Source organism: Strix uralensis, chromosome 1, assembly GCF_047716275.1.
Source record: "Strix uralensis isolate ZFMK-TIS-50842 chromosome 1, bStrUra1, whole genome shotgun sequence".
Lineage (NCBI taxonomy): Eukaryota > Metazoa > Chordata > Aves > Strigiformes > Strigidae > Strix > Strix uralensis.
Window position 1 is genome coordinate 93,442,660 of NC_133972.1, and position 27,089 is coordinate 93,469,748.

General features: G+C 35.9%; 1 protein-coding gene across 11 annotated transcripts in view; it reads left to right on the forward strand.

Annotated features, from left to right (window-relative positions):
• Positions 1–26,872, forward strand: part of DNAH5 (dynein axonemal heavy chain 5) — a 157,876-nt gene extending 131,004 nt beyond the window's left edge. For 9 of the 11 annotated variants that reach the window (XM_074874237.1, XM_074874248.1, XM_074874219.1 and 6 more), the window contains 16 exons: positions 96–251; positions 654–836; positions 6,253–6,496; positions 7,622–7,736; positions 8,178–8,368; positions 9,670–9,791; positions 10,670–10,819; positions 12,529–12,774; positions 14,303–14,522; positions 15,150–15,355; positions 16,167–16,370; positions 16,979–17,194; positions 19,816–20,028; positions 22,870–23,022; positions 24,914–25,145; positions 26,418–26,872. In XM_074874237.1, the coding sequence (XP_074730338.1) occupies positions 96–251; positions 654–836; positions 6,253–6,496; positions 7,622–7,736; positions 8,178–8,368; positions 9,670–9,791; positions 10,670–10,819; positions 12,529–12,774; positions 14,303–14,522; positions 15,150–15,355; positions 16,167–16,370; positions 16,979–17,194; positions 19,816–20,028; positions 22,870–23,022; positions 24,914–25,145; positions 26,418–26,569 (3,003 nt within the window). In that variant the 3' untranslated portion in view covers positions 26,570–26,872. Of the gene's footprint in view, positions 1–95; positions 252–653; positions 837–940; positions 1,035–6,252; positions 6,497–7,621; positions 7,737–8,177; positions 8,369–9,669; positions 9,792–10,669; positions 10,820–12,528; positions 12,775–14,302; positions 14,523–15,149; positions 15,356–16,166; positions 16,371–16,978; positions 17,195–17,773; positions 17,817–19,815; positions 20,029–22,869; positions 23,023–24,913; positions 25,146–26,417 lie in introns of those variants that run through there. The other 2 variants (XM_074874294.1, XR_012629594.1) reach the window with 2 other exon arrangements.
• The last annotated feature ends 217 nt before the right edge of the window (positions 26,873–27,089 follow it).

The window sequence follows — 27,089 nt, forward strand, 5'->3', positions numbered from 1 at the left end:
TTGTTTTTGTCGGTAACAAATAAAATAATTTATAAATATAAAACCCCCCAAATTTAGTAATGGCATAACATATAGGTCCATGGTTGTATTTTTAGATCACTTCTTTGAATCACAAGTATTTTAGAAATCACTTAGAAGACAGCCTTTCTTTGGGAAGACCTCTTTTGATAGAAGATGTTGGAGAAGAGCTTGACCCAGCTCTCGATAACGTTTTGGAAAGAAACTTAATTAAAACAGGTTCAGCCAACAAGGTAAATATAAAACAAATGAGCAAACAAGTGGAAACAGCCCCCTCAATAACTCCTAATGAGTATATGACTATAAAAGATTAAACTCATTTTTAAATGGGATTAATGCTAATACCAAAAAAAGTCGAGTTTAAGTTTAAGATCACAAATGGTTAATATATTTAACCTGTAGAATTCCTTATCCCTTTGCTTATGGCAATTTTTAAAAATTGAAATAATCTTTGAGTCATTTAAAGTGCTCCACAGATATTCGCAACAAATTCTTTGTATCAGACATATAATTTAAAGCTGGATTTTTACACCTTTGAACAGAAAAAATGTAACCTTTGTTTCAACATGCAGTATCTGAAAGAGTGTGTACTGGTTCTTGATATCTCAAGACTTCTTTTTAATACTTTTATTAAGGTGAAGGTTGGTGATAAGGAAATAGATGTTATGAATGGCTTCAGACTTTACATTACTACAAAACTGCCAAATCCAGGTTACTCTCCTGAAATTAGTGCTCGAACCTCCATCATTGACTTTACTGTGACCATGAAAGGTCTTGAAAATCAGCTCCTAGGCAGAGTCATTCTCACAGAGAAACAGGTAAAATAATTAATTGTATCTTTTTCCTGTCTATACATCTTACATTTACCTGTAGAAGGTTTTACTTTAATTTTAATTTATTACACTATTTTCCCATGTTGCAGGTAACTTTCTGGCTCTCTCTATTGTGATTATTCTTAATATAACCTATTTATGATGGTTTAAAAGCTGGCACAGAAGAAATTGACTTATTCAAGTGTAAGTTGCTATTTGTCTGTATTGTCACAACTGTACCATACTTGCCTATTTTTCCTGCCTCAGTGAGTTATAACCTCATGAGAATGGCCTATGAAAAGGAAAAGGGCCTGGAATAAAACCTGATGTTCTTCTGTCTACACACTGTGGAGCTCATGGCAACAGAACTGGGTGCAAAGGATTCAGACTTAGTTACTTCCCTGCTCCAAGGGAAACAGGCTAACTACCTATTTTGACATTGCAGATGTATTAGTTGAGGAAGTCCAAGTTCAGGATGACAATCCCAATAAACATGCCACCAGCAGTTCTGGAGGGAGTCTGGTTGGTATCATTTGAACTATTGGACACCTAATGCCTATAACTATAAGGTCAGGCAATGTTGAAGTCAAATGAGACACTGTGCATCTATGACCTTGTATTTACTAAGATTTTGGAAATAGTTCCAGTTTACCTTCACTAGAGAGGAATGTGTTTGCTCCCTTATTGTGCCATCTGTTGAGGTCCTCCCATCTTCCTCCCCCACCTCCCCCCAGTGTAAGATGTTCCTCCTTAATGGTGTCAGTCATCTTGTTAATGTCCAGAAGTTGCATTTCATTCCTGATCAGTCCATGGATCTCATGAAAGAAATCTTACTCATTCTATGAAGGTTTATATTTTGTCAGACAGCTTCATTGAACCATCAGCTTCACTTCAACCAGTGACAGCTTGTCAACCCACTATGTATAATGGATTTATCACTGTCTGTCTGAAACACACGGTGATGTGTATATTTGCAAAGCCTTATGCCAAACTTCACTTGTGGGCCCTGCAATAGAATAATACATTCCTCCAGATGATCGTCATTTTATCAACAAATACATCCAGTCATCACAGTTGCTGTATACCTGCTTGGAGGACACAGAAAAGATAGGAGCTTAGTTTTTCTCAGTGGTACAAAGCAATAGACTAAGTAATGGAAATATTAGGAAAAAAAATTAGGAAAAGAATAATTACATTGAGAGTGGTCAAAACCAGGAACAGATTACCCGGGGATGTTGTGAAATCTCCATTCTTGGAGGAGTTCAAGACTCAACTGGACATGACCCTGAGCAGCTGATCTATTTAGACCGGCCTTGGGCAGGGGGTTAGACTAATTAATTTCTGGAGGTCCCTTTCAAACTAAAATTATTCTATTATTCTGTGGTATCTTTACCACTAACTGGGAATACCTAATGGGTGGACATACTGCGCTTTCTGGACCAGCTTCTCAGAGTGGTGTACTCACTACTACTTTGTTTGTGACCATCTGGGGATAGTTCTTCCAGATAAATGGCAAGTGGACCACTTGACAGGCAGGGGGAATTTCATAGAATATACTTACTACTTTTCAGTTTGCTTGGCCTCTGTTTTTGCACCCTGTTGTTCAAGGTTTCCTGAAGAGTCAATTCAGACATATCCCACTGTCCAAAACCTTTTTTTTTTTTTTTTTTCCTATGATATTGGGGTTATGCATCTTTGGGAATTTGGGGATTTCCCTCTTAAGTGTCTGGATTCTTGCTACCTTCTTGTAGCCTTTGGTAGGGAGATGGTGGAATTATTTAATTGTGAGACAGTTTGCCAGATGATTTGAGCAGTATGACTGCTTGGTGATATGCAGTGTTAGAATGTATGTGTGGAACTTCTGCCCCCAAAAGAGAAGAGATTATTTGTCTGAAGTTAGTGTTCTTCAAGATTTGTACGTACATTTATATCCTTGTTGCCATTCCACTGTCTCTAACATGGTTCTGCACTTTGGATGAGTAAGATTTAGACATGCAGAGAGGAAAAGGAGGGTTTACAGCACATCATTTAAAGATTCTGCAAAGTCTGACTTTCCATTCCTGTGTTTTCTGGTATGTCTACTGGTAGAATCTGTGTGGCATAAATCTCAAAAAATTGATTTATTACTGATAAGAATACTGGTACTGATTTCTTCTTTCCACCAGAACATTAAACTCATTTGCAAGATGTGAGCTAAGCATAAGAAGGTCAAGAGTAGCTGGTATATCTGTATAATTTTAATTCTACTCTCTTTCTTGGAATAATTGGATTTGAGAGACTTGATATATATCTGAATGTAGTATAACTTGTACTGTTTTATTAATATGATTGTTTTGATACATTGATTGTTATGCAATTTGACAAAAAACTTTATTTAGTGTTGTAGAAATAGATATGTCAGATTAGTAGTGGAGTTATAAAATACAATAACTATTTATGGCTTTTTGAATTTTCACATTCATATTTCAAGATTTGTGGTGGAAAAAGGCTCAAGTTTTGTAAGGAACAGTTAATGGAAATTCTTGCACTTGTGAATCATTTTATGACAGAATGGTATAAGCTATGTAACAGCTTTTATATTTTATGAATATTAACAAGATCTAGCATTCTTTGGTACAACCTGTAAAATGACGTCAGCTTGTATAAAGCAATTCCATAAAGCTGTAGTTCAAATAGCCTCTTCGGTGCAAGTTTCTTGAATTTATAGGTATAGTAACTTGTCTTATTTTTTTTGCATCTTCGATGTTACAACTGGAAATTTATGAAAACATGGTGAAAGCTTTCATCTATGTACTCTTCCTGATCTGCAAAAAGTATCTTAAAAGCTTAATAGATGGATTTTTCACTAAGGTTTTCATCTCAGGTTACTTAACTTGCTTTAGTTTGGTCATTCTGTTTCCTGCTTGTTTCTCAGGCTCTTCTTGTGAGGGAAACTTAGCTTTCTGTTTTTTAAATGCATTGCACCCTAAAATATGTTTAACCTTTTAAATTGAACTCAGCAAAACATGAAATTTAATTTAGCTCAGAGTGATTTATCAGCATGATAATTATTATATTTAATTGGATACTAACATTCTTTTAATGCTATACTTTTAAAAATTGTTTCTGCCTCATCAAACTTGCATAATACTTGTCTTGCTTCATAATTGCTACCTACTTTTCTCTAGTTCCATTAGGCATCAGTTGATTGAAATGGAGTTAACTGTAGTTTTCTTGTCTTTTTTAATCAGTTTTTGTCAGAATATTTTGAGTCTGTATGTACATTGTTGTGGTTTAACGCCAGCCAGCAACTAAGCACCATGCAGCCACTCACTCAATCCCTGCCCGCGCCATGGGATAGGGAGGAGAATTGAAAACAAGTAAAACTTATGGGTTGAGATAAACATAGTTTAATAATTGAATTAAAAATAAAATAAAATAAATAATAATGATGATGAAAAGGAAGACAACAAAAAGAGAGTGAAATAAAACCCAAGATAGACAAGTGATGCACAATACAGTTTCTCACCACCTGCTGGCCGATGCTCAGCCAGTCCCTGAACAGCAACCCACCATTCCTGGCCAAGTTCTTCCAGTTTATATACTGGGCATGACATCATAAGGTATGGAATATTGCTTTGGCCAGTTTGGGTCAGCTGTCCAGGCTGTGTCCCCTCCCAGCTTCTTGTGCCCCTCCAGCCTTCTTGCTGGCAGGGCACGAGGAGCTGAAGAATCCTTGACTTAGTATAAACACTACTTAGTAACAACTAAAAACATCTGTGTGTTATCAACATTATTCTCATACTAAATCCAAAACATGCTATACCAGCTACTAGGAGGAAAATAAATTCTATCCCAGCTGAAACCAGGACAACATCCTCTAAGTCATGTGACATTTACATTATTCCATGACAATGGTTCCAATAAATCTTTTCTACCTAATGTTTCAATATAAGTTTTGTACAGTGACAAGAAAAGAACCTAAATTTCATAATGAGATGAAGATTTTTTTTTAATTTCCGTTCTAAGATAAAAAGACTATTTACAAGAACTAAATACTTGTAATACTTAGGAATGTTAGCAGAATGTAGGAGTGAGAAGATGACAAGTTTGGAATGTGGGAAAATAAAAAAATTTCAAAAGTTTTAAGTGTTGCAAATCTGTATAAATGAGGGCTACTCAAATGGGGGAGTAAAACCTTTCTTTAAGGCTTGCCTACTCAAATGGGGGAGTAAAACCTTTCCTTAAGCCCTGCCAAGGTCTCAGGTCTCAATGCATTTAGCGCTATATGAGAAATCATGTATTAGTGTTGTCCCTGTTTCTTTGGAATAATAGCAGCCTGTCTGCAGTGCTGAAGTGGACTTAGCAAAGGTGGAGTGAACACACAGCTTCCCACTTGGGAGAGACAGTGTTAAAACTATCCACCAGACCTTTGTAAACAGTGAAGGAGTATTTCTGTCGACACAGCCAATATTTCTACCAACTGGCTCACTTATTGTTGATTCTTAAGATTTGTATTATCCTTGTCTTATGAAGGACTCTTAACCCATCCTCTTCCATGTTTTTTTCTTTTTACTTCAGTGTATTAAAACATTTTTTTATTGTTTCAATGAATAATTTTTATCTCTGAAGGATTAATCTGTAATAAGTTTTTAAAGTTTAATTTTAAGAGTAGTATAAGAATGAACTGAAAGGCCTTTTATCTCTGAAGAACGTATTTTTCTACATATTTTAAACAACTTTTTTTTTTTTTTTAAATTTAAAGCTGTTAATCAACAGGTATCCATCTTTTTTATATAAGACCACTCAAAACCAAACTAGGTGTATAAACCACTGTCCAGCTTGCATTACTAAAAGTAATCAACTAAATACTTCTAGTGAAGCAACTCAGTTTGAGTTCTACGTGCTTTCTTTACTTAATGAAGCGTTTTAGTGAGAGTCTGAAGTTATCCCTGTTGATGGAGGAGTATTTTTAGATGCACTTTGTGAAATACTTGATGCTTGATTTGTTGACTAAGGATGCTCATTATTATGGAGACTATATTTTCAATATGGTGATTGGAAAACAAGGCATAAATGAAGATGGCATTAGATGGAGTGAAATAAAATCCTGTGCCTGGAAAGGTGTTTGCACTTGTCTTTGTCTGAAACAGATAGAGAAGAAAAACAATTTCTATTCTGAACTTCTAATTGTATTAGGCATGATATGAGCATGCTCCATAGTATTTGTTGAAATGATTTGCATACTTATGTAGCAGGTTCAGAAACGTGGTATTAGACCTGCTGTCAGAAATACCACTGAAATTCCCCAAATTATTGCAGTTGCTCTTGACCTGCACTGTTTTAGTAGGAACAGTACTCTTAGAACGAAATACCTTGGTTTATTTTGTTTTTATTTTTGATTGCTGTTCTGTTTTCCAAATATTACTATGTATTCCAACAGGAATTAGAGAAAGAAAGAACAGATCTTATTGAAGATGTGACTATGAACAAAAGAAGGATTAAAGACCTAGAAGATAACCTTTTGTTCCGACTTACAAGCACTAAGAGTTCTCTGGCAGATGATGAGAGTCTAATAATTGTATTGAGTAACACTAAGAAGACTGCTGAGGAGGTAACACAGAAACTGCAAACTTCTGCTGAAACTGAAGTCCAGATCAACGCAGCCTGTGAAGAGTACAGACCTGGTGAGTGAAGGTAGCAATGAAAGACAAATGACCGGAGCATGTGATTAAAACAGCAATACTTAGAGTAAGAAGAAATGGTAGCATGAGATCAGGAAGACCATAGTAGGTGGGAAGGATCTGTGTTCTCCCATAAGTAAAATGTATCTAGGAAATGTCATATTGAGCTATGGTGGAGAAAATAGTCAATGTTATGCTTCATGTGGAATTTATAAAATGGAATGGTCTATTCTCTCCCTAGACTTCCCATTGCTCTGTATACAAGTGTACCTGTCTATCTAGTCTACTGGATAAGAAACTTGGGGGAGGGCTTGGTTGTTCTTTCTTAACTGTTAAAATGTTGACACTTTTTATGGACTATCAATGAGACCAGTCATTAGGGTATTTATGTAACTGTACATTTGAGTTCAACATGTAGACATTCTTTTAGGGGGCCAATATAATCATAAATGCTTTTTGTATCTCTTTGGATGAATACTGTGTTTATCCTGTCATAGATCCTTAAGTTATTATAATCAGCACATTTTATCAGTCTTTTGGCTTTTAATTGACAGGTGAAAACATGTGGAAAAAAGTGAAAAAAAAAGCTCTTGTGAATTAAGTATTATACCTGCATTTTAAGAAATGTGTAAAATGGTACAGTTAGTGTGCCAGAAATCACTGCAGATTTTGTAGAACCTTTGTATTTAAAACTAAAATGGCTTCTGAAAGTAAGTTAAATCAGTGCTGGGTAAATTAAATCAATATAGTTCATCTGGCTTTTATATGACTCCTGTAAAAGTCTGTAAAGAGAAATTTGTTTGGATACTCAAACAGTACTTCAAACAATCTTACTTTTTATGTTCTACTGATGATCTGAATATTGCAGTATACCATCCAGGTGCTCTCCAAATACGCTCATATTTGAAAACTGGGCTTTACATAGTATGCATTAATTACAGAAAAGATTTTTTTTTTTTTTGCTAATGTATAAATGGAGATTAAATTAATGTTTAATTATTTTTCTGGCCAGAAAAGAATGGAGCAACTGAAGAATCTTGTTAGCATTAGTCTTAAACTCACTGTACTTGAGGAGAGTTTTCTGCTCTGCATTTCTATTTTGAACACAGTCTTTTTTTCTGTCTTCAGTTGCAACTCGAGGTAGCATCTTATATTTCCTTATTACTGAGATGAGCATGGTCAATGTGATGTATCAGACTTCGCTTCGACAGTTTTTGGAGATTTTTGACCGCTCCCTAGCCAGGTAATTTAGCTAACAATAAGTATCATTTGTATTTACCCAGTCCTGGAGGTGGCTGTAGTATAGTAAAGATTTGTTGTAAACTGTGTCAGAAAGGAGGGTGTTGCTCGTTGCAATTTTGACAGGAGTTGTCAGTTTAAATACCTATAAGCCTTTTTCTGTTAATCACCAAGGCAAAGAACCTTCAAATGTACTTACAGTCATTATAAATTAGGTGTTAGGTAATTAAAAAACAGTATACTGTGTCGATTTTCAGCTATGCAGAAAGGCTTGATTAGAAAGGAATTTTTTTTGTTGCTAGCTTGCTGTCTGATATTCTGTGTTCATGATCTATTATTTTTTCATGTTTTGAATGTTCTGGACTATGTTTTTTTTTCTTTAAGATAGTATTCCCTTTAATAAAGCCTATGCAAATCAACATTCTTCCAACCTTTCTTCCAACAGGTCTACCAAAAGCCCTATAACTAGCAAGAGGATTACTAATATCATTGAACATATGACATATGAAGTGTTCAAATATGCTGCCAGAGGACTCTACGAGGAGCACAAATTTCTTTTCACATTATTACTTACATTAAAGATTGATATACAAAGAAACAGAGTGAAGCATGAAGAATTTCTGACACTTATTAAAGGTTGGAACTATGGAACAATTTTAAGTAGAGCATATATATTATTGTTGAAAATTTGTGAGCTGTAGTTACATCTTCTAGCCAACCTGCTGCTTCCTTTTGCTCGTGAGAAGCCAGTCAATTGAAAGAATACATGATTATAATTTTCTCCTGGTGACAGACAACATTGTATGGTAGTTCTAGTTTATAGAACTGCACTGAAAATTGATAAATACAGCTTTGAGAATTGTGAGAATTTAAAAAGAAAATTGTTAAGTATTCTTTCAGTTGATGTTTATGTCTGCTGCTCAAATACCACCAGGTATGTGTTTGGCTTAGGAAAATTATTATTATGCTAAACATCTTTTAGTTTATTTGGTAACAGCAGGAGGATGAGCAAGCAAATAGGAACAGAAAATGATGCTAACAATTTAAAAGAATATCAGTCTCTTAGCTGAATGTGACAAGTTCATGGCTTTAGTCTTAACTGTATACAAGCACTGTGTATTTTCACTTAAAAGCTTGGGGTAATTTTGTATTACCTTTCCAAGATACTTAATTTTCCAGGTAACATTTATTTATGGATTATAAATGTTAATTTTTCCATGTTGAATATTCAGAATATCTTTTCCCAGCAAGCATTTATTTCCAGGCACATTGCACAAAGAAATAGTAAATCCTCAAAAGAGAAACTGGTTAACAAAGATTAAATTTAAGGTACAACATAAAAAAAAAAAATTAATGTAAAGTAACCAGACTACAAACTCCACTTCACCAAAGATGGTATGACTTTTTAAGGCAGAAAACCCCTGTAATCTCATGATTAAAAATATGGATTCTTTTAACTTGTGTTTTCGATTTATTTTATGTTTGCTTTCTTTTAGCTTCAGCTGAATTCTAAGGAAGGCAAATGTGCATATTGGCAAACTTATTACAGTATCTACGACAAAAAATCAAAGAAAAAAACATTGAAATTAAGCATCTTCAGTTTTTTCTCCAACTGAAGCTTATTCTTTTACAAAAATTGATGTATATTGTAATGGAAAGCTGTTATGGATTTAAAAAAAAATGTTTTAAAGTAAGATGAAAAATAAGATTTTAAAACAAATTTTGCATTTTACCTAACTCAGAAATTTCTTTATGACCATCCTTAGTTATTAAGTAGTCTTTCTCCAAACTGGGAATACTTAGTCATGTGAAATGACTAGTTGTAGTATCTAGTTTACATTTTCCAAATAGGTCCTTTTTTTTTTTTTTTTTTTTTTTTTTGTCTTTTGTGTGTCTCCAACAGTTCTAATTATAACTTGATTCCTAATTTCTTGCAGGTGGTGCTTCCCTAGACCTTAAAGCTTGTCCTCCTAAGCCGGCTAAATGGATTCTGGATATGACTTGGCTGAACTTGGTGGAGCTCAGTAAGCTTAAACAATTTTCAGATATTCTTGATCAGGTAAGTCTGAGCTTTTCAGAATGAATCTCTTATTTGATAGTGACTGTCTGATAGTGATCAAGGCATGTGTTGGGAAACTGGTTTATTTTGTAGAACAGAATGAAACTGACAGCAGATAGTCACAGTTGTGGCCCCGACTGCTTAGCAGCTTGTATTGATAAAAAGACTTAACAATGTCACTCCCCCACCCCACCCCCAAGGAAAATAAGAAGAAAATAGAACGTTTTGCACCCTATATAATTATAATACTTTCAGATTGGGATACAACTTGCTATTATCCAGTTCACATAATACAACTTGAAGCTTCTTCCAGTTGTTAGACTTTCTTGCATTCCTATTGTGCTTTCCTACACTATGTTTTATGATGCTTGTTCCAATATTTCTCTGCTGACGTGGAGTAAGAGTTAGGGGAAAGGTGTTCAACACTTGTATGAATAGTCTTAATGGACATAACTAATGTATGTTAGCTAACAGTAAGTAAATAGTATTTAGTATATGTGAAGAGTACCTTCTGTACAGTCATGAGGGGAACAGATATGTACCTAAGTGTTCTCAAAACTATGTCTGAGCCTAGCTATCTGTTCTGACCTTCCTATGGCAATATGTCATTAATGGAAAATACTGAGTAGTAGTTCATTTTTTCAGAGTATTAATGCTTAAGGGCATTGTTGCATTCTACAATTTTGTACTTAAAATCTGAAACCTTATACTCTCTTTTTTTGATTAGCCTTACTAAATGTGTGTACTAATATTGCTAAACAAATGCCTGTGTGTGGATTACCTGTCTCTGACCCTCATTAAAAGTTTGTGACCTAGTAGCAGTTGAAATGTGACTTTTCTCTTTAGTGAGATTTGCTCATTTGATGGTATAACTGCAGATTTCGAGAGCAGAGAAACAGTGGAAAATCTGGTTTGATAGTGAGAATCCTGAAGAAGAACTGGTTCCTAGTGGCTATGGTCAATCCTTGGACTGCTTCAGACATCTTCTTCTTATCAGATCTTGGTGTCCTGACAGGACCATAGCTCAGGTACATTTATATAGCCAACATAGTCTATTTAGGTGTCATTAGAATAATAGCTACAGGATTGCAGTTCAGTATTTTTTTATTTAATGCTAAACTCCTTTTTGTAATGTACCTTTACATTGCATTTTCTGAAATTATTTTCAGACAATTTATGCATTTGTTGCAAGGGCAGTGTTAGCAAAATTATTCTGACATATTGAATGAATATTAGCCAGTGATTTTACTATGGAAACAGGACTTCATTTGGAATCTGGGGAAATGTATGTGTTTACCGAGTTCTGCTTTATCAGTTCAGAAGGTATTTTTGACTGCCCTTGCTGATATTACTCACTGGAATTGTAGAAGTGTCCTCATGTTAGGCTGAAGTAAAATCTTTTCATGAACTTAGTTGGCTGAGCAAAAACAAAACAAAAACAATTTAATTGAGGAACCATTTATTTCATGGAAGATTTAGACTCACCTTAGAAAAATCTATATTAAGGTCTGTTCAAAATTTTTAATTTAAAGCCATCTATTTAGAAAGGAGAGAAATATAAAATTAAATTTTATTAAATGGTTAGGCCTATTTTTAAGAAAAATCAACTTTTAGGAGCCTATTTTTAATCTTTATGTTATTTTCCAAATAGTGGAAATATTTTCCAAAATAGTTTCCAAAGTGCAAAAGAATAAAAATCATGCAATTGCTGACCATTTCAGAGCAACGGTTGGCAGTTTACTGAAGTCAGAACGCATCACTAAAAGTGTAGTATTAATTTCATGGATGCAAGACTTTGGATATTGTGACTGGATTCACAGAAAGTCTCAGTAATTATTGGAATAACTGTGGTCAATAGAAGGTTAAATGGTGCTGTATAATGAATCTCTCAGATGTGTGCTATGTGTCTGACACAGATCGTGCAAAATTACTTCCTCAGTTCTGTTAATGGGGGCAAGATACACTTTCATCTTACGATGGTTTTATGAAAACTGATAGTTTATTAAATGCTAAATGCTGAATATCTTTTTCTCTGAGAAGTAATCCAGAGGTATTAAGGGGAAAATTGGTCTAAGACAAAAGCAATGTAGTGGGAAAGAATACAAGAATGATAATCTCGGACTGTTTGAAAGAGCCTTTTCTATTTCTTAGTAAAAAGGAACAATAGTATGACAATTTTAAAAATAAATAAGGAATAACAGAGATGGTCTTCACCTGTTATTCTGGATCTTCTACTTAGTGACAGTTATTTTCATTACTACTACTATTAATTCATTGTTTGTTTAAGCATGAAGGTGGGAAAGAGCTTTGAAGCATATCTTCCATCCTTTCCTCCTTTTTTCTCTAGTATTTGGAAAGGAAAGCTAGATTTTAAGGTTAGGAGTTATACTATCTAATGGAGATACCATCTTTAAATCACTAAAACCTTTCTAAAGGTTTAGTGAAGTTTTTATTGTGCTTTAATGATAGGTATTATATATAACAATACATGTAGATATATTTATTAGAACAATTATTTTTTAAGTTTTAACTGGTCTTGTAAAGCTGTAAGAAATAACACCTTCAAAGATAGTGTGATGTGATAACATGTAAAAATACATTTGTTGCATATTTATATTTCAGATATAAGTGTTTATCAGCCTTTGCTCTTCAGTTTACTTATTGATTGTATTTATACTGGGAAGAAACCAGTATGAAATGATTACATCACAGGTTAAATTTACCCTTTTTAATATAGGCAAGAAAATACATCATTGACACTATGGGGGAGAAATATGCCGAGGGAGTCATCTTGGACTTGGAGAAGACATGGGAAGAGTCAGATCCACGTACTCCTCTCATATGCTTTCTTTCCATGGGATCTGATCCTACAGACTCAATTATTGCCTTGGGAAAAAAAATGAAGACAGAGACACGTTATGTTTCCATGGGCCAGGGGCAAGAAATCCATGCTCGTAAACTTCTACAGCAGACAATGGCTTATGTAAGAGACAAAAATCTGAATGTTTTTGTATCTGTATTAAACACTTAGAAATGAAAGTCCTGTCATGAAATAAAGTTATTTGGTGGGTAGTTAATGCTGATGCAAGAGTCTATATTTATTTGTATAAATAAGTGTCCTAAGCAATAGAACTGTCTTTTCACAGACATTTAATTTGCCTAACAAGCTTTTTGATACTGTGCAGACATCAGTGTTTTTCATATAAAATGGAGTATTTGTTGGAGGTTATTGACTGATGTACGTAGCTGAATTGATTGTTTGGATTGCATGAATATTAAATATTCTTCAGCAAGCATTTCACAACATTTTTTCAGTTTTGTGTTTTTAGAAATACAAACATATTTTGTTAAATGAAGAAGATTAATTCCAAATATACTATTGATAATCATATAACTTTGAGAAAAATAAGGCTGTGTAGCAAAATATTTTGTATTGCTGTAGTCTGGATTTTGAAGTGGGGTGGACAATCTGATAGCACAGGCATTTTACAAGTGAAGCATGGAAGAATTAAAATATAAAATTTCCTGTATGAGAAAGAAAAGCTGAGGGTGTTCCAGTTTAGCATGCTTTGCTGATCAGGTGGTTGTAGTGCTATGCCTGCCTATGTGAACAAATTAAAATTCTTGCACTCCTGTGTTATGAGCTGCTTCCTTGTCTGTATAACCAGTTTTCCCATTACTTTTGCCTCAGATTCTCGTTTGACAACTTCACATTATGAGCTAATTAGCAGATCACATGAGAAGAAACTCATTCAAAACTTAGGGGAGAAGAGCTCCTTTTGTTTAGTTAAGAGAAATGCGATTACTTTCCCTCACTGTCTCACATACCCTCTTAATGAAGAGGTATGTGAGATGTCTATATGAAGTATGATAATTCATATGAAAAAGTTTGATATCTACTGATTGGTAACAATAGGTTAAATATGTATATTTGGTTATTTTCCAAGCCTGTGACCGTTGTGAGGAACAAGTTTTAGGAGCTTGCTCTATGGAGCTACTTGAGGTCCCTTATATAAGTTAAGATTTATCGGTGTTTATTAGCACTATAGTCATGTCCAGATATGTTTTAAATGTACTGAAATGGAAGAGTTAGGGACTGCTTGAGAAGACCAGGCTGGACAAGTAAGGACCACTTGTTTAGATGATAAAACCAAACAAGCAAACAGTGCCTCCAGAAGGAACAGCCCACAGTTTAGCTCACATGACTATCTTTTGGAGAAAAAATATTTTGTTGATTGCATGTGTACCATTACTGTGGATACTGGTCTCTGTTTGTACATGAAATCAAATGATTAAGGCCTTGGTTTTGATTTGGTGAGTCAGTGGTGCAAAATCAGCTGTGGAGGATTTCTTCCTTTAACAGCCCTGATAAGATGTTAAATGTGCTATATTTTTCTATGGCTTGGAAGTGTGGGCTTTGTTCCTAACCTACAGCATAAACAAAGGGTGATTTTAGTGATTTCAATTTGTAAACAATGTTGATAACTTTATATTCTGTTGTTTTAAATTAGGGAGGTTGGGCACTTCTGCAAAACTGCCACCTTGGACTTGACTTTTTGGATGAGTTGATGGACACGGTAATGGAGACAGAAACTGTCCATGAAAGCTTTCGTCTGTGGATGACAACTGACATTCATAAACAGTTCCCCATCACCCTTCTTCAAATGTCTATTAAGTTTACCAATGAACCACCACAAGGTCTCAGAGCTGGACTGAAGAGAACATATAGTGGTGAGTGCTAGAGTGGTAATGATTTTAAATTAAATTTTGCTCTTTTTTAGACTTTCTGATGTTACCGTGTGGTCACATTGTAGCCACTGATAGTAGCTAGCCTGGAGAACTTCACACAATGACGCCAGGACACATTTTGATCCTTGGTTTGAGCTAGAAGTTGTGAAAATCAAAAGGAAGATCTGCTGAAGTTCTGTTGCCAGAACTAATTGGACAGCAAAATAGGAAATGCTTTTTCTTTTCTCAGATGTTGGCTTCTAAAGTGTTTAAATTGTTCATCTTGTGTCTTTTGGCAGAAAAGCAACATGTTAATCTTTGTCGGCTATTAAGTTCTCTTTACATTACATAAAATAAAAGTCACAGTCTGTGCAGAAAGCAACTGAATGTGAATTCAGTTATTAGTAAATTGTGCTGGTTTTTTAATGAAGTTTACTCTTAATGTGAGCAACTTAATAACATGATATAAACTGTCTTCAGCGCAGAACACTTTGTAGAACAATAATTTACTCTTGGGAGAGGCAGAGAGCCAACTGAATATCTCTAGGAGTAGTGTTTTAGCACTGATTTAAAGTAATTTTGGAAAATACTATTAGTGTGTTTCTTATAAAGCCCACTTACAATCAATAGGTGTCAGCCAGGATTTACTAGATGTCAGTGACATGGTACAATGGAAACCAATGTTGTATGCTGTAGCCTTTCTACACTCCACTGTTCAAGAAAGACGCAAGTTTGGATCTCTGGGTTGGAATATACCCTATGAGTTTAATCAAGCTGATTTCAATGCTACTGTGCAGTTCATTCAAAACCACTTGGATGGCATGGATGCCAAGAAGGTAATTAATGTTTTTTGTGGGGAAGGTGGATTAGGGTGATGGATATTTCTAATAGTGGAATGTATATACATGGTTCCAAATAACTTAAACACAAACATGATTTTAAGTTATACTTTTGTTTCTTTCCACAAACATTCAACGTTCCAAGCATACATATCTGTAAAGCAACAGGCTTAAATTAAACTTTTAATCCTATACATGTTAAATTTCTATATTACCCTGTATATTAAAAAAAATCCCTCCTAGCCATCTTCCCAGAAGACTTCAGAAATATAAACCTTAGAAGTATAGACCTTCTTTTCAGTGCTAATTAAGTCAGATAGTTAAAAATGGACCCTTGTGTTTAAAATATTATTTTGTTTAAATCTAATGGGAGTAAAAAAATAAGGTTGGGGTCCTCCAACATATCTTGGCAACAAAAGAAATTGGAAGTGTCTTTAAATGACTATGTAAGAATTACTCTTACATTCCTCCCTTTCATATGGTCACTTGTCATATAGAGGTCTGTGGCAGATCACTTTATGATTGGCACTTTAAGTGGGGTTGAAAGCATGATTGGAATGTAGCTGTATCCCTCTTGCCCTGATGTCAGAACAGCCTCTTGAATTAGCTGTCAATGAATTCTATTTTGTGAAATCCTTGAAGGTGTTCTGGGAATGCAGGGTTATAGGAAAAAAGAGTAGTAAGAAAATAACTTTCTTGCAAAAGGGACAGAGATGCAGGACTTGGTATATCAGCTGTTCTTACTAAGGGAGATGTAAATAGATGAGAAGAGGATTAGCTAAAGTCAGTGCTTTCTGCTTGGTTTTAGGGGATCTCGTGGAGTACTGTTTGTTACATGATAGGTGAGATCCAGTATGGTGGCCGTGTGACAGATGACTATGACAAAAGACTCATGAACACCTTTGTAAAGGTTTGGTTCAGTGAAAATACATTCAGTCAGGAATTCAGCTTCTACAAAGGATACAGCATACCTAAATGTATTATGGTGGATCAATATCTTCAGTACATACAGGTTGGTAAATGCAAGCTTTTCGACAAAAAAAAAAAAAAAAAAAAAAAAAGCAATTCACTTATTTCTCACAAGTTCCTGATTCCCTATATTTTGTCTTTCTTTCTGAGTACCTGTATTTTGTCTTTTATTCACAGATTCTTTATTGCTTTCTAACAGTCTACATAATTAGTGACAACTAATTGTTATCATCATCATGACAGGAATCTTTCCTTTTTCATGTGATTTGCTTGAGGGACATACCTGGAGGCATACAGTTATTAAAGAGGGCAAAGAATGGAGTCCAGGCATTGGGTACAATCTCACAGTAATAAAAAGCATAGATACATGAAAGTACAAGCTGACTATTAAAATAGCATATGGAGGAGGAAACTGAATTTGTTGTTAACATTGGTGTGATTTGGGCTGTCACATGACAAACAGATCACAGCAAGTTATTTGCCCTAAGACCATTTGAAGAGATCTAGCCTCTTACTTTACAATAGAAGGCTTTTTTTTTCTTGTGTTTATTATTTGGTTTTGTTGTGGGTTTTTTGTTTGCTTTTTTTTTTTTAATAATTAGGTTATAAATCCATCTCCAGTTGTGCTCTTTTTTATATTTTACTATGTAGAGTCTTCCTGCTTATGACACACCAGAGGTGTTTGGTTTGCACCCCAATGCGGATATCACTTACCAAACTAAACTTTCCAAAGACGTATTGGACATCATCCTCAGTATTCAACCTAAAGATAGCTCTGGTGGAGGAGGTGAAACCCGTGAGGCAGTTGTAGCCAGACTGGCTGATGATATGCTGGAAAAGCTTCCTGCTGATTATGTACCATTTGAAGTGAGTTAATGAAAATCTGTCAAAAACATTTTTTCCAGCTTGCTTTGTGTGGAGTAAAAAAAAAAAGTAACTATATTAATTCTTCTAAAAGCATGCCTGAATTCATTCATACAGGCAATACTTCAAAAACATATTTTCAAGGAGTCTGACCAGACTCTTAACATTTATAACAAAGTCACTAAATGTGCACTGAAGTGCTTTTGTAAGAGCTTTTTCAAAATATTAAACCACTTAATGCTTAAGTAGTCATTTGCACTGTGGGGGAGGTAGGATCATCAGCTTTTAACTAAGGTTGTTGACACTGTAGAGAACTGAGGTTGTATTGTAAGTGTTTCATGCTTCTAAAAGTATGACAGCTTTAACATATGTATCACTTTGGGATACAGCTTACATTCTGAAGATATTTTAGGTTGCTTTCTTCTTCAGTGAAGTGAATGTTGAAAAGATTCTCAAGTGATAGGTTTCATTGATTGAAGCCTAGTGTTAGTATCTCATGATCCGTATTAACACATAATAGCCTATGTAATTATATTTGTAATGAACACCTGCTGCCTTACAGTCATTTCTTTTCTGAAATAGCAGCTTTCCTTCTGTTTATGGGGAAGATGGAATGACTCTCAAGGTGAGAGGGTTTTTTCTTACAGTTAAAACACATTTACTGATAACTGGATACATAGACACTCCAACTGACTGTATTCTATGTCCCCATCCTGGAGACTACACTTTAACTGAGTGTTTGGACAATTTTGGTGTTTCTGGGTCTTTCCATAGTTCTTAGTTGTCCTTTAGAGCCCCTAGAATTTTAGGATGCTGACATTATAGTTCTTCACAGGTCAGGCTGATTATGAGCTTTAAACAAATGAGAGGAAAATGCTTGTAAAATAGTTAAGTTTCCTATATTTCTTATGTCAGGTCATGCTGAACTTCTGTGTTTCATTATATATGTGAAAGCTTAAAAGCAAGTAAGATGAGTTACGTCAGTAATAAAGCATTTAAAACACTTTTGTTATGAAATGGATATGAATGACCCCAATGTGTAATCAGAAAGAATTTCACACCCATGTTTGTACTTCAACAGGTTCCCAAAGCAGCCACCTGCTCATCTAGGCAGTAAGCTGTTTTATTAATTAGATAATTTGCCTACCATCTCCTTCTTGAGGAGAGTGAAATCTCTTGTCCTTAGTCTTCTGCCATTTTACTTACTCTTTAATGGAAGTTAGCGTGAGGACCTGATACAAGGCTAGGTGGCTTATGAATGCCAAATTTCTCCTGTCAGGATGCTGAGCTATAAGGCACAAGTGGACTTGTACAATCTAAGGCCCTCTTTTCTGTTTTTACACAGGAATAAGTTTCCCTTATGTGGGGTATACTCATGAGTATAGGCTCTCTTCAGGTACCCATGTCTTACATCTGGTTTTTTATGTTTTCTGTAGCCCATTTTTTATTACATAATTTTCTTTGCCTCAAATAGCATAATTATGATAATATATTTTATCTGAACAGATGAGTTAACATATCTGAATTTGGAATAGCGATTGTCTAGCAGTCTTCCGAAAGTTTGCACTTGATGAAGTTTCTGACCTACTGTCTTTCTAGAAGCCTGAGCTTTATGACTTTCCAAAAGGCTGAACCAGGTTCCTAAGATCTGCAAAGGATTGAAATTTGTTGAGCTTCTCAGAAGGGTACTGCTTTAGTGATGACCTAAATCTCCTGGTAGTTGTTAGTCCAACTCTATTCAAATTCTACTCGACATCTCCGGGAATAGATACGTGGCTTAATAAAGACATATATTATAGAGTGTCAGTGTATAGATACAGTTAGCCCTGTTAAGTTTACAAGAGCTCTTTTTGGGCAGATCAGCTCTTATCAGAAATGACAAATTGAAATTTAGTTTGTATTAATAAAAGTGAATGTGGAGCAATAAACTTTTTCACTTTGTGAAACCTATTTAAATTACTTTTTGTGTAGCAAAATATTGATAAACTTAGAAAGGTTATGCTTATTATTAAGAACAGGGCAGTTACCCTGTATAAGATTCAATACATGTTATATATATAATTTTTTTCACCTGTCTTCCAATAGGACCATATTGACTACAAAATTTCTAGTTATGTCGATAAAGTTGTTAATAATTTGTTAACTTTACACTTTTGATTAAAAATATATCGGCAAGGTTTATTAGAATACAAGACTACCTGACATTGTGGTAGTTCCCAAGCATTGCTCATAAATAGCACTACTATGCTGAGGCAAAGTAGCTGTGGCAATCACTTTTGAGTGGTTGTGCTAAGTGGACCCTGGGATCTGTCTGTTGGAATTAAAGCTGAATTCCTCCAGGTGGGGTATGGCATACATGCTGTTTAAATGACATTAGCTCATAGAATGATATACAGACTAAATCATGAGTTAGACTAAAAACAGCCAGTCTCAGCATCATAGATTTCTTTTCAAACAAAACCTGTATTTCTGTCTTGCAGAGGATTCAAAGAAGATGCCAAACTGGCCATTTAACTTCCTAAATAAAAGTATTATGTCTTGAAAATTGTATGGGGCCTAATCTTGACATAAAGTCACCTTTGTTTTCTACTTCTGTTGAAGGATCTTTGGTTTTCTACCTACAGGTAAAAGAGAGACTAAAGAACATGGGACCTTTTCAGCCTATGAACATATTTCTGCGACAGGAGATTGAACAAATGCAGAGAGTTATTTCCTTAGTAAGAAGCACTCTGACTGATCTAAAACTTGCCATTGATGGGACAATTGTTATGAGTGAAAATCTGAGGGATGCTTTAGACTGCATGTATGATGGAAGGATTCCTGCTGGGTGGAAAAAAGTAGGTGTACGTCACTTGTTTTGTAAGAAAAAAAAAATATTTCTGTAGTGCTAGATTAAACTGCTAGACATACAGTAAATCCTTTTTTTCAAACACAAGTCTTAACCAGGACTGTGCAACTGCTAGAGTAGATTTTGGGCTAAAGTAAACACCGTCAAAACAAGCCCTCTTTCATTTATAAAAACAGAAATGAATGTGGGAGATGCAGGTATTTCCCATTTCAACAGCCTGTTGCATATTGGCAGGATAAAAAGCTAGAGAGAAGAGAATAATTTAAAATGTGATGATGGATTTTAAAAAATAGTGGACTACACTGTTGCTGTTCTTTGAGATTAAGTCTTGTAGTTGTAGAATCACAGAACAGTAGAGGTTGGAAGGGACCTCTGGAGATAGTCTTGTTTAATCCCACTTCTGAAAACAAGGTCAATTACAGCAGGTTTCCTAGGACTCTCCAGAATCAAGACATCCACAACCTCTCTGGGCAACCTGTTCCAGTGTTTGATCACCCTCGCAGTTAAAAACAACCAAACATCCACCAACCAACAAACTAAAAACCCCTTAAATTTAAATGACATTTCATAGAATCATAGAATGGTTTGGGTTGGAAGGGACCTTCAAGATCATATAGTTCCAACCCCCCTGCCATGGGCAGGGACACCTTCCACTGGATCAGGTTGCTCAAAGCCCCGTCCAACCTGGCCTTGAACACTTCCAGGGAGGGGGCATCCACAACTTCTCTGGGCAACCACCAGTGTCTCCTCATCCTCATAGTAAAGAATTTTTTCCTGATATCTAATCTGAATCTACCCTCTTTCAGTTTAAAACTGTTACCCCTTGTGCTATCACTACACTCCCTGATGAAGAGTCTCTCCCCATCTTTCCTGTAGGCCCTGTTTAAGTACTGGCAGGCCACTCTAAGGTCTCCCCAGAACCTTCTCTTCTCTAGGTTGAACAACCCCAACTCTCTCAGCCTGTCCTCACAGGGAAGGTGTTCCAGCCCCCCTGGTCATCTTCGTGTCCCTCCTCTGGACCCACTTGAGCAGGTCTATGTTCTTCTTATACTGGGGGCCCCTGTGTATGGAGTAGAGGGGGACAATCACCTCCCTTGACCTGCTGGTCACACTTCTCTTGATGCAGCCCAGGACATGGTTGGCTTTGTGGGCTGCAAGCGCACATTGCTGGCTCATAGTCACTTTTCTATCCACCAATCCCGCTCCCCCGGTCCTTCTCCTCAGGGCTGCTCTCAATCCACTCATTGTCCAGCCTTTATTTGTGCTTGGGATTGCCTTAACTGATGTGCAGGACCTTGCACTTGGCCTTGTTGAACTTCATGGGCTCATCTGTCCAACGCATCAAGTTCCCTCTGGATGGCATCCCTTCCCTCCAGCGTGTCCACCGCACCACACAGCTTGGTGTCATCAGTGAACTTGCTGAGGGTGCACTCAGTCCCCCTGTCCATGTCACCAAGGGCGTTAAACAGTGCCAGTCCCAACACCGGCCCCTGAGGAACACAACTCGTCACTGCTCTCCACTTGGGCATCGAGCTGTTGACCGCAACTCTTTAAGTGCAACCATCCAGCCAATTCCTTGTCCACTGAGTGGTTCATCCATCAAATCCATGTCTCTCCAATTTAGAGGCAAGGATGTTGTGCAGAGCAGTGTCAAACACTGCACAACTCCAGGTACATGACGTTAGATGCTCTTCCCTTATCCACCAGCATTCTAATCCCATCACAGAAGGCCACCAAATATGTCAGGCACGATTTGCCCTTAATGAAGTCATGCTGGCTGTCACCAATCAGCTATTTATTTTCCATGTGCCCTAGCATAGTTTCCAGGAGGATCTGCTCTGTGATCTTGCCAGTCACAGAGGTGAGACTGACTGGCCTGGGTCGTCTTTATTTCCCTTTTTAAAAATGGGGGTTATGTTACTCCTTTTCCAGTCAGCGGGAACTATACCGGATTGCCACAACTTCTCAAGTATGATGGATAGTGGCTAAGCCACTTCATCCGCCAGTTCCCTCAGGATCCATGGATGCATCTCATCAGGTCCCATGGACTTGTGCACCTTCAGGTTCCCACATTTTGTATTGTGTCCATTGCCTTTTCTATCACTGGCAAGATCTGGCTCCATCTTCTTCCATTATCTACACATGAGGTATAAACACTGATAATAACTTTTCTGCGCCTTCTCTTCTCCAGGCTAAACAATCCTTCTCCCCATATAAGTTGTTTTCAGGGACAACTAGAGCTGTTAATGACAACTGATGGAAAGAAAATGGGGGAAAGTTTTTTTGGTGTTTGCTTGTTTTGTTTTTATTGACAAAGTGTTTTCATGGTACAAAACCTAGACCAAAGCAGATGCCTCACAGCACAGGTATGATACAACTATTCGAAGTGAAAAATCGGCATAAATCTTCATGTAGTCCAAGTTCAATTTTCCTTAGCTTTTTTCAGAGCAGAATAATTTTGGCAGAAATCCTGTTATCTCAATACATTGACCTTGGCTTTAGAAAAACCATGTATACAGTATTTCTTCCTAGTTTACACAGTTATCTAATTTTGCAAAGACTTCATAAATGGGCAGTTACCACAGGGAGCATTAAGCATGTCTAAAAGGAATAGTAGGCATGAATTTGAACAGAGCAAGAATTTGCGTCAGGTGTCAGTGGGATGCAATGTTTATCTATTGGGTTAAAAGTTAAGACGTGAAAAATGAACTTGAAATGTTCTAATATGTTGTTTACTGCCTTGTGAGGTAGTACCTTTTATTGACACAAATATGATGTTTTAAAACTGTTGAATGAAATTAAAAACTGAACATGCTGTTTACTATTTTAGGCATCTTGGGCTTCCAGTACACTTGGTTTCTGGTTTACTGAGCTTCTAGAAAGAAATCACCAGTTTTACAACTGGATTTTTGAAAGCCGACCAAACTGCTTCTGGATGACGGGTTTTTTTAATCCTCAAGGATTTTTAACTGCAATGAGGCAGGTAAATAGTGTTTAAAGTCTCACTCTGCTTATTCTTTGATATACTTCTTTTTAAAAATATATATTGTGTGATAAGGCTGAGTTATACACATGGCTCCATCATGTCAGCAAGGAGGATATGTGACTGCATATCTGTCTAACATTTCCTGACTGAAGTGTTTTTCCTCTGCACATACTTTTTCAGTATATCAACAACTACTGTGTTAAAATATATTTCCTAATTTGACCAAGCCCCATGTATGTAGGGGCTACCTTACAACATTATTAAGGTAGGCTGGAGAAATAATGTTAGCATTTAAATATTCCTGGGAAGAGGTGTTAAGCCCATGAATTGATTTTTCCCTTTTTCCCTCCCTTTTGGTCTGTGTTCAGTACTTACCTGGCTGGAGGCTTGCCAGAACAGCTGCTCAGAATTAGTCGTAAATTACACTTCTTCAGTCTCTCTGATTCAGTCTCTCTTCATGAAGTGTGAATTTCCTTTATTAACCTGTGCTAAGCATGAAGTTTGATGTATTTGTTAATGTACGTACCTGTCGCCTTGATGATTGTGTTGGTTGTTCAGCATGCTAGTTGCATTTGACATGTGAGCTACTTTTTACTTTAAAAAGAGGCAATAAACACCCATGTTGGTTGGCATAAAGGGACACACTGGAGATGATAATTGTCTGGAATCTGTAAAACTGGGAAAGAATACTCAGGTGGGAATCCAGTGGGGCCTCAGAATAAACCTAACTTTTGGAGGAGAGAAGGAAGATTTGCAGAGAAGTAAATTATCCCCTCTTACTCTGGGGTCTGGGTAGTGTAATCTTTGGCTGTCAAACTGAAGTTCTAATTGGTAACCTACTTCTACTACAATTGCAGGCATGTAGCCTTGGAGTTATATAACAAGATATTTCTTTTGAGTAAACAGTCCTAAACTGGGATTGCCTTTGGACCCAAGCTTGTGGAAAGGGTTTAGTAGCAGGATCTGAAACAGTTGGAATCTACAGAACTTTTTAATTCCCTAAAAAACAAATGTGGGTACATAACAACCTAATGTCCCAAGTAAAAACCAAAGCGACTTTCTGAGTTTTGCTGTGTGGTGGAACAGATAGAAGTGAAAAAGGTGAACATTCAGAATGATCATTGAACTAAACCCTTCTGGTCTTTTAAAGCAGTTAATTAATTGCAGTACGGGACAATCATTGATTCCAATTACTTCAAACAGAGATCTTGGAAAACTTTTACAAGACTGGGATAAAACTTAGGTCTGGCATAACTTAATGACATGGGATAGTAAGGGACTGGGCAAGAAAAAAGGGTGTTGTCCAGTGCACTAACTAACTGGCTAAATTTGAAATAGATCTTGAACCTTAAGCATGTTTGTCTTCAAGTATTCTGGTTTTTTGCAGTCTCTTTATGTAACTTTAAAGCTGAGTGAGCTCTAACTCATTGTTAAGAATACAGTTAATGAAGGGTATAGGTACGGGAAAAGGAAGGTAACCCTAGAAAATATGCACCAAATTATGCATTTTGCTTTTGTTATTGGAACTGTTTTACTTAGCACATGCAGTTAATGTTTTCTTATCTCATGTAAGCTGTGAAATTTTCATATTCACAAGAGCCAGTTACCACTGGCATTCAGTGGTTGTGTTACTTGATATGGTCTTAAGATTTTGTATATAATAGAAAGACTGAAAATCAAATACAGTGGATAAAGTACTGAAAGCTTTCTCTTACTACCATGCCATCACTAGGTTAGAAGTCAAACTGCTGTAAACATGGATATCATAAAAAGTTATTTTCTTTTGTATCAAAGAGGATAAGTTGTGACCATACATATATGTTTCTAATAAATGCTTGCAAAAAATGGCTCTGTGCACGTGTTAAAATTTTTTGTCTATTTTGAGCAGGAAATAACAAGGGCTAACAAAGGATGGGCTCTTGACAGTGTAGTGCTGTGCAATGAGGTCACTAAATGGATGAAGGATGATATCACAAGCCCTCCTTTGGAAGGTGTCTATGTATATGGGCTGTATTTGGAAGGAGCTGGTTGGGACAGAAGAAACATGAGACTGACTGAATCTAAGCCCAAGGTGCTCTTCGAGATGATGCCGGTTATAAGGATATATGCAGAGAATAACAGTAAGTAACTGTATTGTAAAGGAGCCTTCCCAGTCTTGCCTATAAAATGAGCTTTCAACCTTCCTTAATAATTGATAATAGATACTTTTTTCCTAATATTTAGATGTGTCTCTACCTTCTGGTGTTAACGGTGTTAACTTCTTAAACCCATTACAGATGAGCTGTTATCTGCTTCCTCAGACAAACATGCTTGCATTCAGTCTTCCATTGACAATATGTGTCCTAGATTGAGCAGATCAATATTTATATACATAAACGCTGTAACCTCCATAACCTAAACTCAGATAACCTCTTTCCCACATCCCAAAACCCAATGTAATTTATATATATAAAAAACTTATGTATGTATACTATATATATAGATATTAAAAAATGTATATCCTATATGACATATTTATAGATAACATTATATATGTAACATGTATATTTATATTTTTTTTTTTTTCTGGAGGAGGCTATTTTTGAGCTAACCAAAGCAAGCAAGAGGTGGAGTGAGATGGTAGGTGTTTTATCTTTGAGGCAGAAAAGGACTGTGAGAATGGAAAGGAAACTTACAGGGCAGAAGGACAGTGCTATTTTGTGAAAATAAATAATTTAGGTTAATGTGGGGGATTTTTGCATATAAAATAGGAAATGTTGTTGAATAGGGATGTAAAATAGGATAGGGCTATCCACTGTCGAATGTAAAATTGGAAACTTCTGTTGAAAATCATTCCACCTCCAAAAGCAAAGACTGCTTACATGCAATTTTTGTGTAGCTGGTCTTTTGTAAGAGGCATGATCACTGTGACAGCAGCCAAGATGCTAAATAATGAACACTGAAGTATTAAGCATGACTAAACTGCTGTTCTAATTCTGCAGTGAAGTTGTTGACAATTTATACTCTGAAATACTAAATGCATTTCAAAATAAGGCATTTTTTATTTTGACGTATTAATAATATATTGATAAGAAATAATGTTCAGTGGGCAGATTGAAGTAATAATAACTCTAATCTTGCTAGAGTAGCCATTTACATTTCTTGGTATGTCCATTTCCTAGGTGGTGTTGTTAAATCTTAAACCTACAGGAATTTCAAGCCATATGTGTCTTTCAACAATAACACAGTAGCGAACAGGGTGAGAATCAAGTAAGAGTTTTCTTTAGTGGTGATGGAGAGCTGTGTGCTATTGAACTTCGATTCGATTTTACATTTGCCTTATGTCCAGTCCCTAAGGGCCCTGTTTTTTCAACCTAGTTTCATTGGTTTTTATGTCTCTTTTGTCTTGTCAGCTTCAAAAGATCCACGTCTGTATTCATGTCCAGTCTACAAAAAGACCATTCGAACAGATATGAATTACATTGCTGCTGTGGATCTTAAAACTCTTCAGCCTCCAGAGCACTGGGTACTGCGTGGGGTAGCACTTCTGTGTGATGTCAAGTAATGTTAAAAAAAAGGTTTCTAAGAGTTATTTTCTGTTTTTAAATGTAAACATCAATATGTAGTTAGCTATACAATGGATCACTTCTAAAAATATATTTTCTAAGGCATAGACTCCATTATGGTATTTTTAAAAAACTTTTCTCAGTAAACCTCTACAATAGGCTTATAAATGATAAATCTTAGATTGATATTGTTTGGTAAATAGATTGAAGTACTACCTTTGATGTCTTGACAAATACTCAGTGTTCCTATCTTACTATTTTTCTGCTTAATTTTACTTTGAATAAAGATTAATTGACTTGAACATTGTTACTTTTCAGTGGTAAATATGCTTGTATCAGGGCTTACCTTCAAGACGTTAAATGCAATGCTTTTTTTTTTGTGTGTGTGTTATGTGTGGAAAGCTAAGCCCAGTTGTTCGTTCATATTAGTTAATATCCCTCAAGATGATGTTCCAAGATTTATTTCCTAGCTAATAATTTCTAGTTTGCTTGCTGTCTAAATAAGGAAGGTGAGACTGG